This window comes from Filicampus tigris, chromosome 2 (assembly GCF_054856515.1).
Source record: "Filicampus tigris isolate MCC_2025a chromosome 2, RoL_Ftig_1.0, whole genome shotgun sequence".
Lineage (NCBI taxonomy): Eukaryota > Metazoa > Chordata > Actinopteri > Syngnathiformes > Syngnathidae > Filicampus > Filicampus tigris.
The window spans coordinates 2,347,093-2,360,292 of record NC_141218.1 but is presented as its reverse complement, the minus strand read 5'-3'; the positions used below and the strand labels follow the sequence as shown (position 1 = coordinate 2,360,292).

General features: G+C 50.9%; 2 protein-coding genes across 5 annotated transcripts in view; one reads left to right on the top strand and one right to left on the bottom strand.

Moving 5' to 3' along the window:
* The window catches only part of tgfbi (transforming growth factor, beta-induced), an 8,815-nt gene extending 3,234 nt beyond the window's left edge, over positions 1-5,581 (bottom strand). Inside the window, exons 1-10 of one of the 2 annotated variants that reach the window (XM_086053770.1) lie at positions 5,361-5,581; positions 4,918-5,016; positions 2,054-2,118; positions 1,705-1,862; positions 1,454-1,618; positions 1,225-1,371; positions 1,004-1,145; positions 722-934; positions 330-467; positions 111-235 (exon numbers count right to left, since the gene is read on the bottom strand). In XM_086053770.1, the coding sequence (XP_085909896.1) occupies positions 111-235; positions 330-467; positions 722-934; positions 1,004-1,145; positions 1,225-1,371; positions 1,454-1,618; positions 1,705-1,862; positions 2,054-2,118; positions 4,918-5,016; positions 5,361-5,479 (1,371 nt within the window). In that variant the 5' untranslated portion in view covers positions 5,480-5,581. Of the gene's footprint in view, positions 1-110; positions 236-329; positions 468-721; positions 935-1,003; positions 1,146-1,224; positions 1,372-1,453; positions 1,619-1,704; positions 1,863-2,053; positions 2,119-2,208; positions 4,878-4,917; positions 5,017-5,360 lie in introns of those variants that run through there. The other variant, XM_086053778.1, reaches the window with a different exon arrangement.
* The window catches only part of stard15 (StAR-related lipid transfer (START) domain containing 15), a 16,014-nt gene extending 2,814 nt beyond the window's left edge, over positions 1-13,200 (top strand). Inside the window, exons 2-7 of one of the 3 annotated variants that reach the window (XM_086053823.1) lie at positions 8,707-9,154; positions 9,817-9,964; positions 11,220-11,323; positions 11,416-11,533; positions 11,628-11,710; positions 12,377-13,200. In XM_086053823.1, the coding sequence (XP_085909949.1) occupies positions 9,008-9,154; positions 9,817-9,964; positions 11,220-11,323; positions 11,416-11,533; positions 11,628-11,710; positions 12,377-12,595 (819 nt within the window). In that variant the 5' untranslated portion in view covers positions 8,707-9,007 and the 3' untranslated portion in view covers positions 12,596-13,200. Of the gene's footprint in view, positions 1-4,885; positions 9,155-9,816; positions 9,965-11,219; positions 11,324-11,415; positions 11,534-11,627; positions 11,711-12,376 lie in introns of those variants that run through there. The other 2 variants (XM_086053814.1, XM_086053830.1) reach the window with 2 other exon arrangements.

Sequence of the window (13,200 nt, the reverse complement as noted above, 5' to 3'; positions counted from 1 at the left end):
GCGCGAGAGTGCGTTAAGCGCGCAAAGACGCCACCGAAGGCCACCGACGGCACGGGGGCGGACGGGAGAGCATCGTCAGAAAGGAAGCGGTCGAAAGTGCGGCGGCTCACGTTTCTGTAGACAAAGACTCGCAGTTTGACGCCCGACAGCGTCTCCAGCTCCTGATTGTGATACAACGACTTGGACGACAGCTGCTCCTTGACGACGTGATTGCGCATGTCGGCGCTCGCGCTTCCTGTCAACGGCAGGCAGGCACGCACGCACGCACGTCAAGAGCGCGGCGCCGGATGGCCAGCGGCGCTCTGGGCCATCGACGTTGGTTCGCTCACCTCTGAAGGCCTCGTCCAGTGGGGCCAGCATGGTGAGGGCTTCGGAGCCCTTCAGGCGGGGGCTCAGACCCGCCTCCACGAACATTCGGGTCGCCGTCGCCACGTCGGAGCTTTCGGCCAGCTCCAGCAGAGTTTTGGCTGCACAACACGTCGTCGTTGGTTTTTGTCTCCTTGCTCAAAAATGTCATTTGGATGTTTGGCCGCGGCTCTAGCTTCTTTTGCGGTCAACGTTGACCAGTCGCTAGCGAGCATTTACGGTGCTTTGCCCGGTTCTTAGATGAGTGAGTTATACGGTGAGCGCTTGGGAGTGGTCGGGCGTATTTACGGCACTGGGACAAATTGCTGGCATCCGAGGACGTCGCCTCGTTGCCGGCGTTCGGAGCGCAGCGTACCCGAGTCCGGGATGAGCAGTTCGTTGACGTAGTGGACGACGCCGTTGGTGCCCAGCTGGTCCTTTTTGACCACCACGGCCTTCCCGTTGACGGTCAGCCGCTCTCCGTCGCAGCCCACTTCCAGAACCGTGCCCTGCAGCGTCTCCATGGGCGTTCCCGACACGATGGACTCGGCGCAGCGCATGTTCTTCAGGATGTGGTAGTTGAGCAGGTCTGAAAGGAAACGGGCGTGAGCAAGCCGGCGGGCGGGCGGGCGGCCAAACGGGAAAGCCTTCCCTTTACCTCGAAGGGACACGGGGTCTCCCAGGATTCTGTTCAGGGTCTCCTGCGGGATCTTCTCGAAGGCCTCGTTGGTAGGAGCGAAGACGGTGTACTGACCGTCGCTCTCCAAAACGCTGGTCAGACCGGCGGCGGCGATGGCCGTCTGAAAGGCCACACGGGAAGCCGTCGGCTCTCGTCAGCGCGGCCGGCGGGCAAACGGTCGGAGGGCGGCCGCCACTCACGCGCAGCGTCTCCAGGTCGTCGTCCACCTCGATGAGCGTGTGCACGTTGTTGGAAATGGCCGTGATGACGCGGTCCACCACGTGCACGATGCCGTTGGTGGCGTGCTGGTCCGGTTTGACCAGGCGAGCGCAGTTCACCGTCACGATCTGAACGCCACAAAAAAAAAAAAAAAAAAAAGAACGATTTCTTCCCCGCGACTTTCTTTGTGCGTGCGCGCGCGCGCGTTACCCCGTTGCTGTAGTGGTGCACGTGCACGTGGAAGTCCTGGTACATGGAGGAGAAGGACGAGCCGTGCTTGAGCTCTTCTGACGTCAGGCGGCGGCTGATCATGTGATAATGGAGAGCGTTGAGCAGCTCGATGTTCACGTTGCTCACCAGCGCGTCCAAGATCTCCTGCGCGCACGCGCCAGCGCCGCCGGCGTGAGTCGGGAGCGAACGATTATCCGTCGGACGCCCGCTCCGCGGAGGTTTGCACCCACCGTGGGCAGCGCGGCCCAGGCCTGGTTGCTGGGAGCGAAGAAGGTGAAGCTTCCGGGACCTTCGATCTCCTCCCTCAGTTGGGCTCTGTCGGCGTACATCTTGGTGGTGGACGCGCCCACCGCCCCCACCGTCTTGTAGATGTTGACCAGAGGCAGCGCTGCGGACACAGCAAGGCCGACGTCGGCCGCCGTCGACGGCAACGGGCGAAAAGTGACGCAAAGGCAACTTGTCGCAGCCAAACGCGCGCGAGACTTGAGCCCGGACGTTTGCCGGAGACTTGGGCTGAAGTCTGCGTCAAGGGGTTCAGGGGTCACAGACTGCGATTGCGTTCCGGGTCAAAGGTCATACCTGCAGGGCAGCCCCTCTCCCCGGGAATCTTCTCGTAACCCGGACAGCACTCGTAAGTCACCAACCTGTGCCGGGCCACACATCAAAGACGCCGCGTCAACGACGCCGCGTCACGTGACGTGACATCGAATGACGTCCTCGCTATGGCAACAAACCTCGACTTGTTTCCTTCGAACCGGACTGTCGGTGTCGAATGAAAGTTGAGGTGTGAACGAACGCTTTCATCCATCAAAGCAAACTTTTTCCACCGGACCACCTCGTCGAGCTCAGCAGACACGGAAATTCTTGCTTTCTCGTAAAAGTTGTTCATGAATGTTTTTTTGTTTTTTTTTTACCCTCCGCATTGTTCGTAAACTTGTTGCGCATTCCCACTGAGTGCGTGCGCGGTTGCGCGCGTGCGCCCGCGTCTGCACTCAGCAGACGAACGCAAGCGGATGAGTGCAAAGATCCGATCCAGCTGCCAGAGTTGACACTTGGCCCGAAAGCTCGGATCTTGACTTCCTGTTGAGATTTCCGTAATAAAGGGACCTCGTAAAGCTCTTCTCCTCTGAGAGACCAAGAATCTGCAGCCAAATGTCTGCAGGGCACCGAGCGGGGGGAAAAAAACAAAACAAAACAAAGAAAACTTCCTCTCGGGGAAGGCCAAGAAAACGAAGAAAAGGAAAATCTTCAGGACTTTTTGGACCGTGTGCACAAAGCGTCAAAAAGACATCTTTGCCGTCTTCGCTTCCAAGTCAAGCAAGTGGCGCCTTGCTGAATCTTGTCAAGTCGCACCTGGAAGACTTTGGTGCGGGTTTTCCTCGCCGAACATTCCGGCATTTCCTGGCAGGACGTCCGACTTGGGCCGCGGATGAAAACGTTCATGCGAAGACGCAAGAAAACCAAACAAAGCCTCCTCAACTGGCACGAATTGCGCTTCCTCCTCAACGCCGGCAACGACAGACACAGACAGGTTTGCATGCAAACAGAAACGTGAGCGAGCAGGAGAGGGACAGGCCCGAGGCCCGACTTGGCTCGGCGCTCGCTTGACCTCATCGGCAAAACGCTCAGCGAGTCAAACGACTTTTCCAAAGGAGCCACTCGGGGGGGGGGGGGGGGGGGGGGGAACAATGAAGACGCAGAAGTTGACCACCGGGGGAGTCACGAGCGCAAAGGGAACCGACGGCGTTGCTTTTATGGGCTTGCTTTCAAACTTTTCTTCTTTAGGTTTGAGCCCTATAGCCAGACATAGACGCACGCGTACGAAAGTGAGGCCTGGGTTTCATCTGGCAGCTGCGACGGGGCGCCCGCCATCTTGCCGCGTCGTGTCTCGTCACCGCATGCCCGCAAAGGGACTGAACTCGCTCCTGCGCTCTTTGCCGTCCTCCTTGTTCAGAATTTTTTTTCCCTCCCCCGTTGCTAAGGGAGATATCATAATAATCCATTTTCATGACTTCCCCGGCTCCCATTTTTTTTGTCCCAATAAAAGCAGCACAGCACGTTTGATATAGTTGGCGTTGTAACTGAGTTTGGCCAAAGAATATTTGACCCGATAGCAAGCTAACCCCAATCCAAGTGAGCGCAAGGCAATGGCGAAAAAGTTTCTCGTGCAAAGGTGACAGATGCGACACCGGAAAGCGGCCGCGTGACTGCCAAGTTGGCGATACATCCAAAATGGGACATGGCGAAATTCATGTAAACAAACAACCCCGCATTTGGGATCGCAACGTCCTAACTTGAGAAGAAATTTCCCTTCTTGCATCAACGCATCAGCCGAGGCATCTCAAACGCTGACAACGCACGCAGCAATTTTGCACAAAGCGGCACTTTTTCTTGGATGAGTACGCGATGAACTGAAAAAAAAAAAAAAAAAAAACTCGATTCCGGTTGCATGGATGATCGGAATGTGCTCGACTGCCTCAAGGCTCCCACGTCAATTCATCAGTGGATGCGTGACTTCTCGTTGAAGTTGTGGATGGAGTGAGCATTTTCTTGCAACTACTCATATTCCAAATAGAAATATCAAATCCAGAGCTGCGCATTTGACTACAAATTGAGCGTCCGTTATTCGTCATCCGTCTGCAGCGTGGGTACGCCTTCTGTCGTCCGTCATTCGCCTTTTCTTCCAGGGGAAAAAAAAAAAAAAAAATCAATAAAAAAACATCTATAGGCCGGTCCGCTTCTAATTTTAAATGGGTGTCCGTCAGCAAGTCCGACTAAACTTTCATTAGCATTAGCGTTAGCGTTGGACGATGTTTGAACAGAAATAGTGAGTCTCTGCGCCATGGAAGCCTGTTGACAGCCTGGCCCCTCATTCAAATGTGTCCCCAAAGCAACCACAACTCACTATTGTTCCTCGCCGCGGCCATCAAAGCCTCGCCGCAAAAACAGACTAAAGACGGACTCCAGACGAATGGCGGACTAAATAAAGGGGCTTCCGTCTATGCTTAGTCCATCTATTTTAAAAATGTTCACGTCGTTTGTCAACCGTCAGGAAAACGGGTCTCCGTCAGTGACAAAGCGACGGGCTGGTCCGCCAGATAGACGGAACGCCCAGCGTGATCAAATCATCCAGAATGGTGACTCTTTATTCAAATCAAAGTTCTGCTTGTTTTTTTTGAGGAACACTTGGGCCTACCACACTACTGAGTTCAAATGTTGGTCATAGCGGTGGTCTTTGGAATGCTCCAAATTTGCGGCTTTTGGTGTTCGACAACCATTTGCCTTCCTGCTCGCCGGCAGCTTTTGCTTTGGTGTTTTCTCCTGCGCTTCCATTGCACTTTTCGCTTGCCCGCTTTTCTCCTTACTTTTGTCAATGTTGTTCTCAGCACAGCATTACACCCCCATCACCCCCCCCCCCACCCCCAGGGGGCGTGGCCACTCACGTGGGCTGGTTGCAGATCTTGCGATGGTACCACTGCTTGCAGTTGGCGAAATATTTCTTGTCGCTGCCTCGCAGCTGCTGCATGGCGCACACGTTTGGCCTGCAGGGGGCGACACACAAAACAGCATTTCATATCATTTGGCGAGCGCTCTTGGCAAGAAACACACACGTGGACGAGATGCGGACTGAAAAGGCGTTCAAGTGTTGCACTAATATTCGACGGGCTCGACCTTCCGTCCATTTTCGCCTCGTTGACCAACTTCCAGTAACTTTTGCTTTCCCGGCCAACATTTTCACTTTCATTTGGAGACGTTGCAAGGCGCCGTTTCCTTTTCCTCGTGAGCATCGCGCGAAGTGTTTGCGGGGATCACAACGAGAGCAAGAATCGCCGTGCAGTGACGCCTGGCGGACAGCGTGCGTTTGCGAGTAGTCTTCGGTGTTTACCCTTGCTGGCGTCCGCGGACGCGGCTGTGCTGCAGGACGGCCTGGTAAGGCGAGCGGGCGACGCTCGAGCTCCACGAGAAGCAAAACAGCAGCAAGACGAGCGGCCAGCGCGACTTCATCCTGGCGCAACTTCTTCTTTTCCCTTCTCGCGCTTTCCTTGCTTGCTTCTTTCCTTCTTGCTCTTTGCACGGCTGCTGCCGCCGCCGCCGCTGCTTGTGCTCACTTTTATGCCAGGGGCGTTTTGGGGGCGGGGGGCTCGGGGGTCTGCAGCTCGCTGGGCGGAGACTTGCACTTGAGCAGCGAGCGTCTGGGAAAAGAGCCAGCGTTCTTTCTTCCTTTCATTCATCATCTTGGATGTGTTTGCTTGTTACATTTAATTGGCGCTCATTTGAATTGGTCGACTTGTTGAGGGGGGGGGGGGTGTATGATGGTGATGGCCTCATAATTATTACCAATGATATGATATAGAAAAAAGGACCACACACAAACCGTTTCCTGTATGGCTTGAGTGCGCATTTTGTGTTGGATTTGATCAATGAGGCTGTTATGACGTCACGTGACCAAGGCAACATGTGGAGAAATGATGAAGGAGCTTTCAGGAGTTTCCTGGCGCGAGTCGAGCACACTTGCACTTTTCCAGCAGCCACACGCCTGAAGGCCACAAGGCAGCGGCCTTGACCAAAAGTCAACAATGAAGTCTCCTGCTGACCCCATCTTGAGCCTTCCAGCACACGTCCTGCGCTCGGACTGAAAGCGGATCTGAAAAATCCAAATCTCACAACGGGGGCAATTTTTCTCTGAAATACTCCCACAAGCTCGGGGACAGTCAAACACGCTTCATGGATGGAAAATAGCTGAGCGTGGCTTCATGTCAGAAAACGGTCACCAAAATCACATCTCGACTCATGGCTACTTCAACCTCTGAAAATATCCAAACAATCGTCACAGTGTTTTGGATTTCAAGGGCACAAAGCATTTTTACGGACATGAGCAGAAGCTTAACTGGTGCCCTAATTCACCTAATTAATCATTTTTTGGTTGTTTTTTTAGAATTTTGCCGTTATTCATCGGTTTATATGAAAATGACCCATATCATTATTATATATTGTTGTACATGTCTTTTTAAATGTTCGCTGTATGTGCCGAGCTTTTTTTTTTCCAGGCTCAAGCCGTTCTCACTCTCAAGGAGAATAGTTAGAGTCCGTCTTTTTTTTCTTCCCCTCTCTGATCGTTTTCCCATATCGGGGCGCTAAACAGCGAAGCGCCAGATTTCCCCTTCTGTCTCCCTCTGTTGGTCGATGTTTTTGTTGATGTTTCTTTGGACGGTTTGTATCCGCGAAGACAAATTCCTTGTGTGTTCTACACTTTCACGGCCAATCAATCTGAATCTGATTCTGATATTCGGGCTGGTTGAATATTTATCCATATGATTGCGATATTTAACATGTACCTCAAGATATGACGTTTTCATTATTTAACGAAAGAAGTCAATTTTGTTCATGCAGCAAAATAAGCAATCTCAATGTGTTACTAATTAATTGTAATTCCCCGAGATAATCTTCAACTGCGTGGGTGGCGATGCACAATGAAGTTTGCTTCAAGTTTGATGTTTGAAGTTTACTGGTCAAATTCAGCTAAAAGCAGACAATTCCAGAAGAAAATGATCGCTTGTCTTTGCATACGCAAATTGCATGGGCCAATATCGCACTTTCGATACTTTTTCGATCTGTTATGCAGCCCGTAACCATTCTCATTTTTTTGTGTGGAACAATATTAGTTGTTGTTATTGTTTACAACAGTAACAGTAATGATCATAAGAATGACCTTTTTGAAATCGTGCCCGCTGAGTGAGAAGACACGTTGCCGTAGCAACACTAACGCGATGCTGTGTTGATGAAAGAAGCCAAGAAGACTTTCCTCACTGAAAGCGAACGTCTGAGGCGAAGCCACTTGACGGCTGCTCTCGAGCCTGCGTGTGGACCCCTCACACAGCCTCGTGAAATGCTCCCACTGGCAAGACAGGATCTCCTACGCGACTTTTGACCTGTAAGAATTTGCGATCTAGATGACGTTCCCGAGCACGCACGCACGCACGCACGCACGCACGGGCCGACACAAAGTCTCCAGGCTCCTGTGCCTTGCAGCAGCATCTCGTCCCTGCAGACTCAAAAGGAGGCTACGGTAGCCTGCAGCGCCACCTGGCGGCCCTTTTCAGTTGCCGACGCACACCTGAACTCGCCTGGACAGGCCGCGCCTCCTTTGTAATGTTCTCTTTGTGCTTGTGAGACTTCCTCGCCCCGCTCCAACAACACTTGGCGTTCGTTCAGACTCGAAGATGAGCAAAGTGTCCGCAGGTGGCACTTTTTGTTTGTCTGTATGTGCCCTGACAATGACTGGCGACCAGTCCGATGATGACACGTCTGCCATCATCTGGGATGGACGCCGTTTTGTGACGTCACGCGCAACAGAAAAGGGATGGGGATTTCTTTCTGGAGGACCTCCATTTCAACGTCAAATGGGGCGCGGCCAGGGGCGTAGCCAGAAATGTTTCAGTGGGGTGGCCGCGTACGCGTGCGTCCTTCTCGATCATTCAGTGTTTGATGAAATCAAATTGCCACCTATCCACAACAATGCCCATCACACCCTAATCAAGCAGGAACAAGCTGAACTAAAAAAGCAAAGTTCCAGCGTCATTTACTTGATAATGCCGATTTCTTTGTTGTGCTTTTGCCCGTGTGCGTTATCTCACTGTCTACTTCGACCTCATGCTCTGATTCACTAGCCAACAGCCAATCAGAGTGATCAATCATCACAGACGGCCAACACCGTTTTGCTTTTGTGCAAAAGATCAATTCATTCAAGTCATCTAAAAATCACAATGGCACAAAAATGTCATTCTTCACAATTCCAAGTGTTGTTTTTTTTTGTGTGATGTGTGTGTGTGTGTGTGTTAGATGCATGGGCATATGTGTGGATTTTATTTCATCAAACCCTGACTGTGGATGGTATGACCAAACAATGACTACTCACCCAGCCATGTTTGCTTGCTATGGTTGGAAAGGAATGACTTGGAATGAGACTGACTGGAAGAATCAAATGTTCTTTACATAAGTTTGCATTCAGACCATTTGTATATTTGTTCTTGAAATATGCCATTCATGTAAATAACTGGCGGCAGAGTCGAAGGGGTCGAAGAAAACCTCATGCATGTGAAAAGGTAGATCTCAAAATGATCTCCAAAGGCGCACGAGTGGCCAGAGTGACCACGATGACATCATCGTGCTGCAAAGTGACATCACAATCTCATGACGAGCAAACAAGATTGTTTTGGCCCTCCTCCTCGCAGGTTTCCTACCGGTCATCTTCAGTCGGGGGCTGACGGGCGACGGCCAGCGCCCATTTCGCATATTTGACGGCCAAGTGACAAAATGGCTGCTGCCAAATCTCCCCGGCAACCAAATCGCTCCAGACCGGAGCCGGGTTTTGTTGCCGTGAGGCGAGCGGATTGGTGGCACGCTGGCTCACGTGAGCCGTGATGTCAGGTCACCTGAAACGCACCTGAACGCGACACCCGCTCGGCGACACGCACACCCGCGCGCGCCGCCTGGAGAACCTCGGCAAAGGCGTTTCTCCCGGCTCGGGGCGAGATGGCCGTTCAGATTCCGGACGACTCGGACTTCTCCTCCTTCAAGGAGCAGTGCCTGGGCACCCAAGGCTGGTCCAGGCGCTACCACAAGGGCGGGGTCACCGTGTGGTGCCGCCCCGACGACGGCGACGGCGTCCACAAGATCAAGGTGAGCATTGCGGCACCCGCAAACGCCACCAATTGAATTGGCGCTCGAGCGCAAAGAAAGCAGAGCCTTCGTTGGTTTGAAATCCAACGTTGGGTCAGCGCATGAACTCGGCAAAAATTCTTCACAAACATATTCAATGTTTCCTCTTTTGTTGGGCATGTGGCACGCGCCACGCAAACACGCTTTGATAGAAACACCCGCACTGATATGGACGCAAAGCAACATGGATGTGAAGGTAGCAACACACGCAATTACACTCTAAAAACAGTTGGGTTAAAAGTAACACGATTTGGGGTTAAAAAATGGACTCATCCACTATTTGGGTCAATTTGACCCACTTTCTTGCGTTGTTTTGCACAAAACAGTCCAATTTTTTGTTGTGGTTTTGCTCAAAGCTACCAATTTTTGTGGGTTGTCTCCTGCAAAAACCACCCAGAAAGTTGGGTCAAATTGACCCAAGCAGTGGAGCGGTCCGTTTTTCACCCAAAATGGTGTTATTCTCAACCCAACCGTTTTGAGAGTGTTATAGGCAGAGGGAGAGGCAAACGCACGGCGCAAAGCTCAATTGTCAATTTTGAATGAGGCCGCGGATCGAATTTCACGACGGGTGGAAAGCACGTCTCACATTCGCACTGCCACCTTCTCACTCTCTTGTGATTCAGATGAAAATGGCGTGCAAGGGCGTGAGCGCCGAGACGCTGTACGACGTCCTGCACGACACCAGCTACCGCAGGAAGTGGGACGGCAACATGATCGACACCTACGACATCGGCAGACTGACCGTCAACGCCGACGTGGGCTACTATTCCTGTGAGCTGTCAATCGATGCTTGGGCCGTGGAAACGCTGGACGTGCTCCATTTGAGCACCTTTGAGTTTGATGCTGATGCACTTGGCTGCAAAAAAAATACAAACAAAAAAAAAAAAAAACAACCAACAAAAAAAACAGCAACGAGCAGCATGGTTTTGTTGTGTTTTCATGCTGGCTCCCCAGCTTGACGGGCAGCAAAAGCAAACAGCCCAACGTTGGGTCTGTCTGCCGCCCAGCAGGACCAGCATGTTGCTCGAGGAGCGCTGGTGACCAGCTGGAGTCTCGCTGCTGCTGGCAGAGGGGCGGCAGCAGCAGCGCGATTTGCTCGTCAGCCACTCGAATAACAGTTGGGTTCAAAGCAACACAATTTTGGTTCAAAAATGGACCGATCCACAACTTGGGTCAATTTGACCCAACTGCCTTCTTGTTTTTGCAGAAAACAACCCAAAAAATGGGTCGTTCTGTACAAAACAACCCCCCAAAAATAACACAATTTTGGTTCAAAAATGGACCGATCCACAACTTGGGTCAATGTGTCCCAACTTTCTTGCGTGTTTTTGCAGAAAACAACCCCAAAATGGGTAGTTCTGTACAAAACAACCCCCAAAATATACCACAATTTTGGTTCAAAAATGGACCGATCCACAACTTGGGTCAATTTGGCCCAACTTTCTTGCTTTTTTTGCAGAAAACAAGCCAAAAATGGGTAGTTCTGTACAAAACAACACAAAAAATGAGTAGTCCTGCACAAAACAACACCCAAAATATAACGTCCTTGATCACAAAAGGCTGCCAAAGGGCTTCCCACACTCTAAAAACAGTTAGGTTAAAAATAACACAATTTTGGGTCAAAAATGGACCGATCCACTAATTGGGTCAATCTGACCCACTTTCTTGCATTGTTTTGTACAAAACAGCCCAATTTTTTTTAGGTTGTTTTGCGCAAAACTACCAATTTTCAGAAACTTGGTTTAGGGCTAGGCGTTTATTGACCCAACTAGTGGATCGGTCCATTTTTGCCCCAAAATGGGTTATTTTTAACCCAACTGTTTTTAGAGTGATGCAGGCCCACGGTTGCCGTGCAGGGTGAGCCCAGCTCGTGAAGGTTTCGGTATCTGATCTTGGTCTCTGGCCCAGAGTCAGCGAGGCTCGGGTCCGGCTCAGCCGTCACCTTCGTAAGGACAAGCAGTGAAGCAAATTTGCAGACGGCCACTTGATGACAAACCGATGAAGGCTTGACTGTTCTTGATTGTAGGGAGGTGTCCCAGCCCACTGAAGAATCGGGACTTTGTGACTTTGAGGTCGTGGCTCCCTCTTGGCAGCGACTTCCTGATCATCAATTACTCTGTCAAACACGCAGTACGTACTCCGCAATATGGTGTCGCCTTGCAACACAGCAGACTTTTCACATCATCTTTCCACCGCATCATTTTGGCACTTTGTCTCGGCAGCAACATCCTCCCAAGAAGGACTTTGTCCGCGCCGTCTCCCTGCTCACCGGATACTTCGTCCAGTCCAGCGGAGCCGACGGCTCGTCTCTCTACTACCTCAGTCAGCTGGACCCTCGAGGTGACAAGACCCGAATGTCGCGCCGGCTTCCGAGGCCCGTCCGTGCGAGGATCCCATCGAGGCAGTTGAAAAAAGTCTTTCATTGTGTTTGTAGGTTCTTTACCAAAGTGGGTGGTGAACAGAGTCTCTCAGTTTGTGGGTCCCAAGGTAACTCAAGTGACACGATTCCAGATGACGGTAAAGTGGGCGCAATGACGGGATCTTCAGTATCCAACATAGAGCTTGGAAAATGTTTGTCAAGTTTGTAAAGCTTGGAAAATGTTTGCGGCCACAACTGCTTCTTCTATGGGCAGGGGAACTTGCAGGTTTTAGGCTGGAAGAGGACGCGTGTCGTACAAATCAGTCGACTGCTCCACGTCCTGCCTGTCTTTGTCTTGTTTTGCCTCGCATACGCTTAGCCAGGCCTTTTCTGGAAGCTTTTAGCTTGAAATGAGACATCATCCAAATCGCTCCAATTTATTATTATCATTTTGTTTTGGTTGTCTTTTTTTTTTTAATTCTTTTTATGAGGTTCAGGAACTCACACCCACATGTATACAACTTCCTTCAGAATCCTCTTTATTGCCCAAGTTGGTCAGAACACACCAGGAACACACTGCTTTGACGGCAACAAGCAACTATAACTAAAAGAACGTTTAAGGTGGTATCTGACTGAGCCGTGTTTGCGAACGTTTGAATTTTTTTTGTTAGGGTTCGTTCAAGGTTGCAAAGACGTTTTTCTTGTGGCCCAAAAATGTTGACGACAACAAGGAAAAGTGTGTTGGCGAAAGTCTTTGCTACCTTTTGCAACCTTTAAGGTCCCCAGTCCAAGGGCTGACCCGAGCGCTCCATGTGGCTTCTCAGGCAATGAGGAAGATCTACAAGGCATCTCAGAAGTATCCCGAATGGAAGCGCAGACACGATCCCCACTTGAAGCCGTGGATGTTTCCGGAGCAGAACGCCTTGCCGTGCATCAGCGTGTCCGAGCTGACGCTGCAACGCGCCGACTCGTTAGAGAACATCGACGAGAGCGGCCTGAGCGAGGAGAAGTCCAAGCACAGTGATGACGACGATGAGGCTTGAATGTGTCCGCGCTCTACTTTGGCCTTTGCCTCTTTTGTTTGTGCGGGTGAAAAAACATCAAAGTCATTCCAATTGTCAGAGCTGGGCATTTTATTCAAAAAGTATTTAAAAATTATTTATTTTAAAAAATTGCGCCTTTTTTTTTCGGGGGGAAATAGTACCTGCCTATAGGTCGGTCCGCCTCTGATTTGATTCTGACAGCAAATTTGAATAGCACCCCCCATATCACTCACAGTGACTCTCTGCACCATGGAAGCCTGTTGACAGCCTGGCCCCTCACTTAAATCTGTCCCCAAAGCAACAACAACTCACTATTGTTCCACGCCGCAGCCGTCAAAGCCTCACTGCAAAAAATTGACTAAAGACGGACTACAGACGAAAGAGGGATTAAATACATATGGGCTTCCGACTATGCTTAGTCTGTCTATTTAAAAAAAAAAATCCCATCATTTGTCAACCGTCAGCAAAACAGGCGTCCGTCAGTGATGGATAAACGGACCGATCCTTCACATAGACGGAATGCCCAGCTCTGAAAATGACGAAACAGATCCAAAGATTTAATGCCTTTCACATTCATGGAGTTTGTAATGAATAAATAGCTTGAC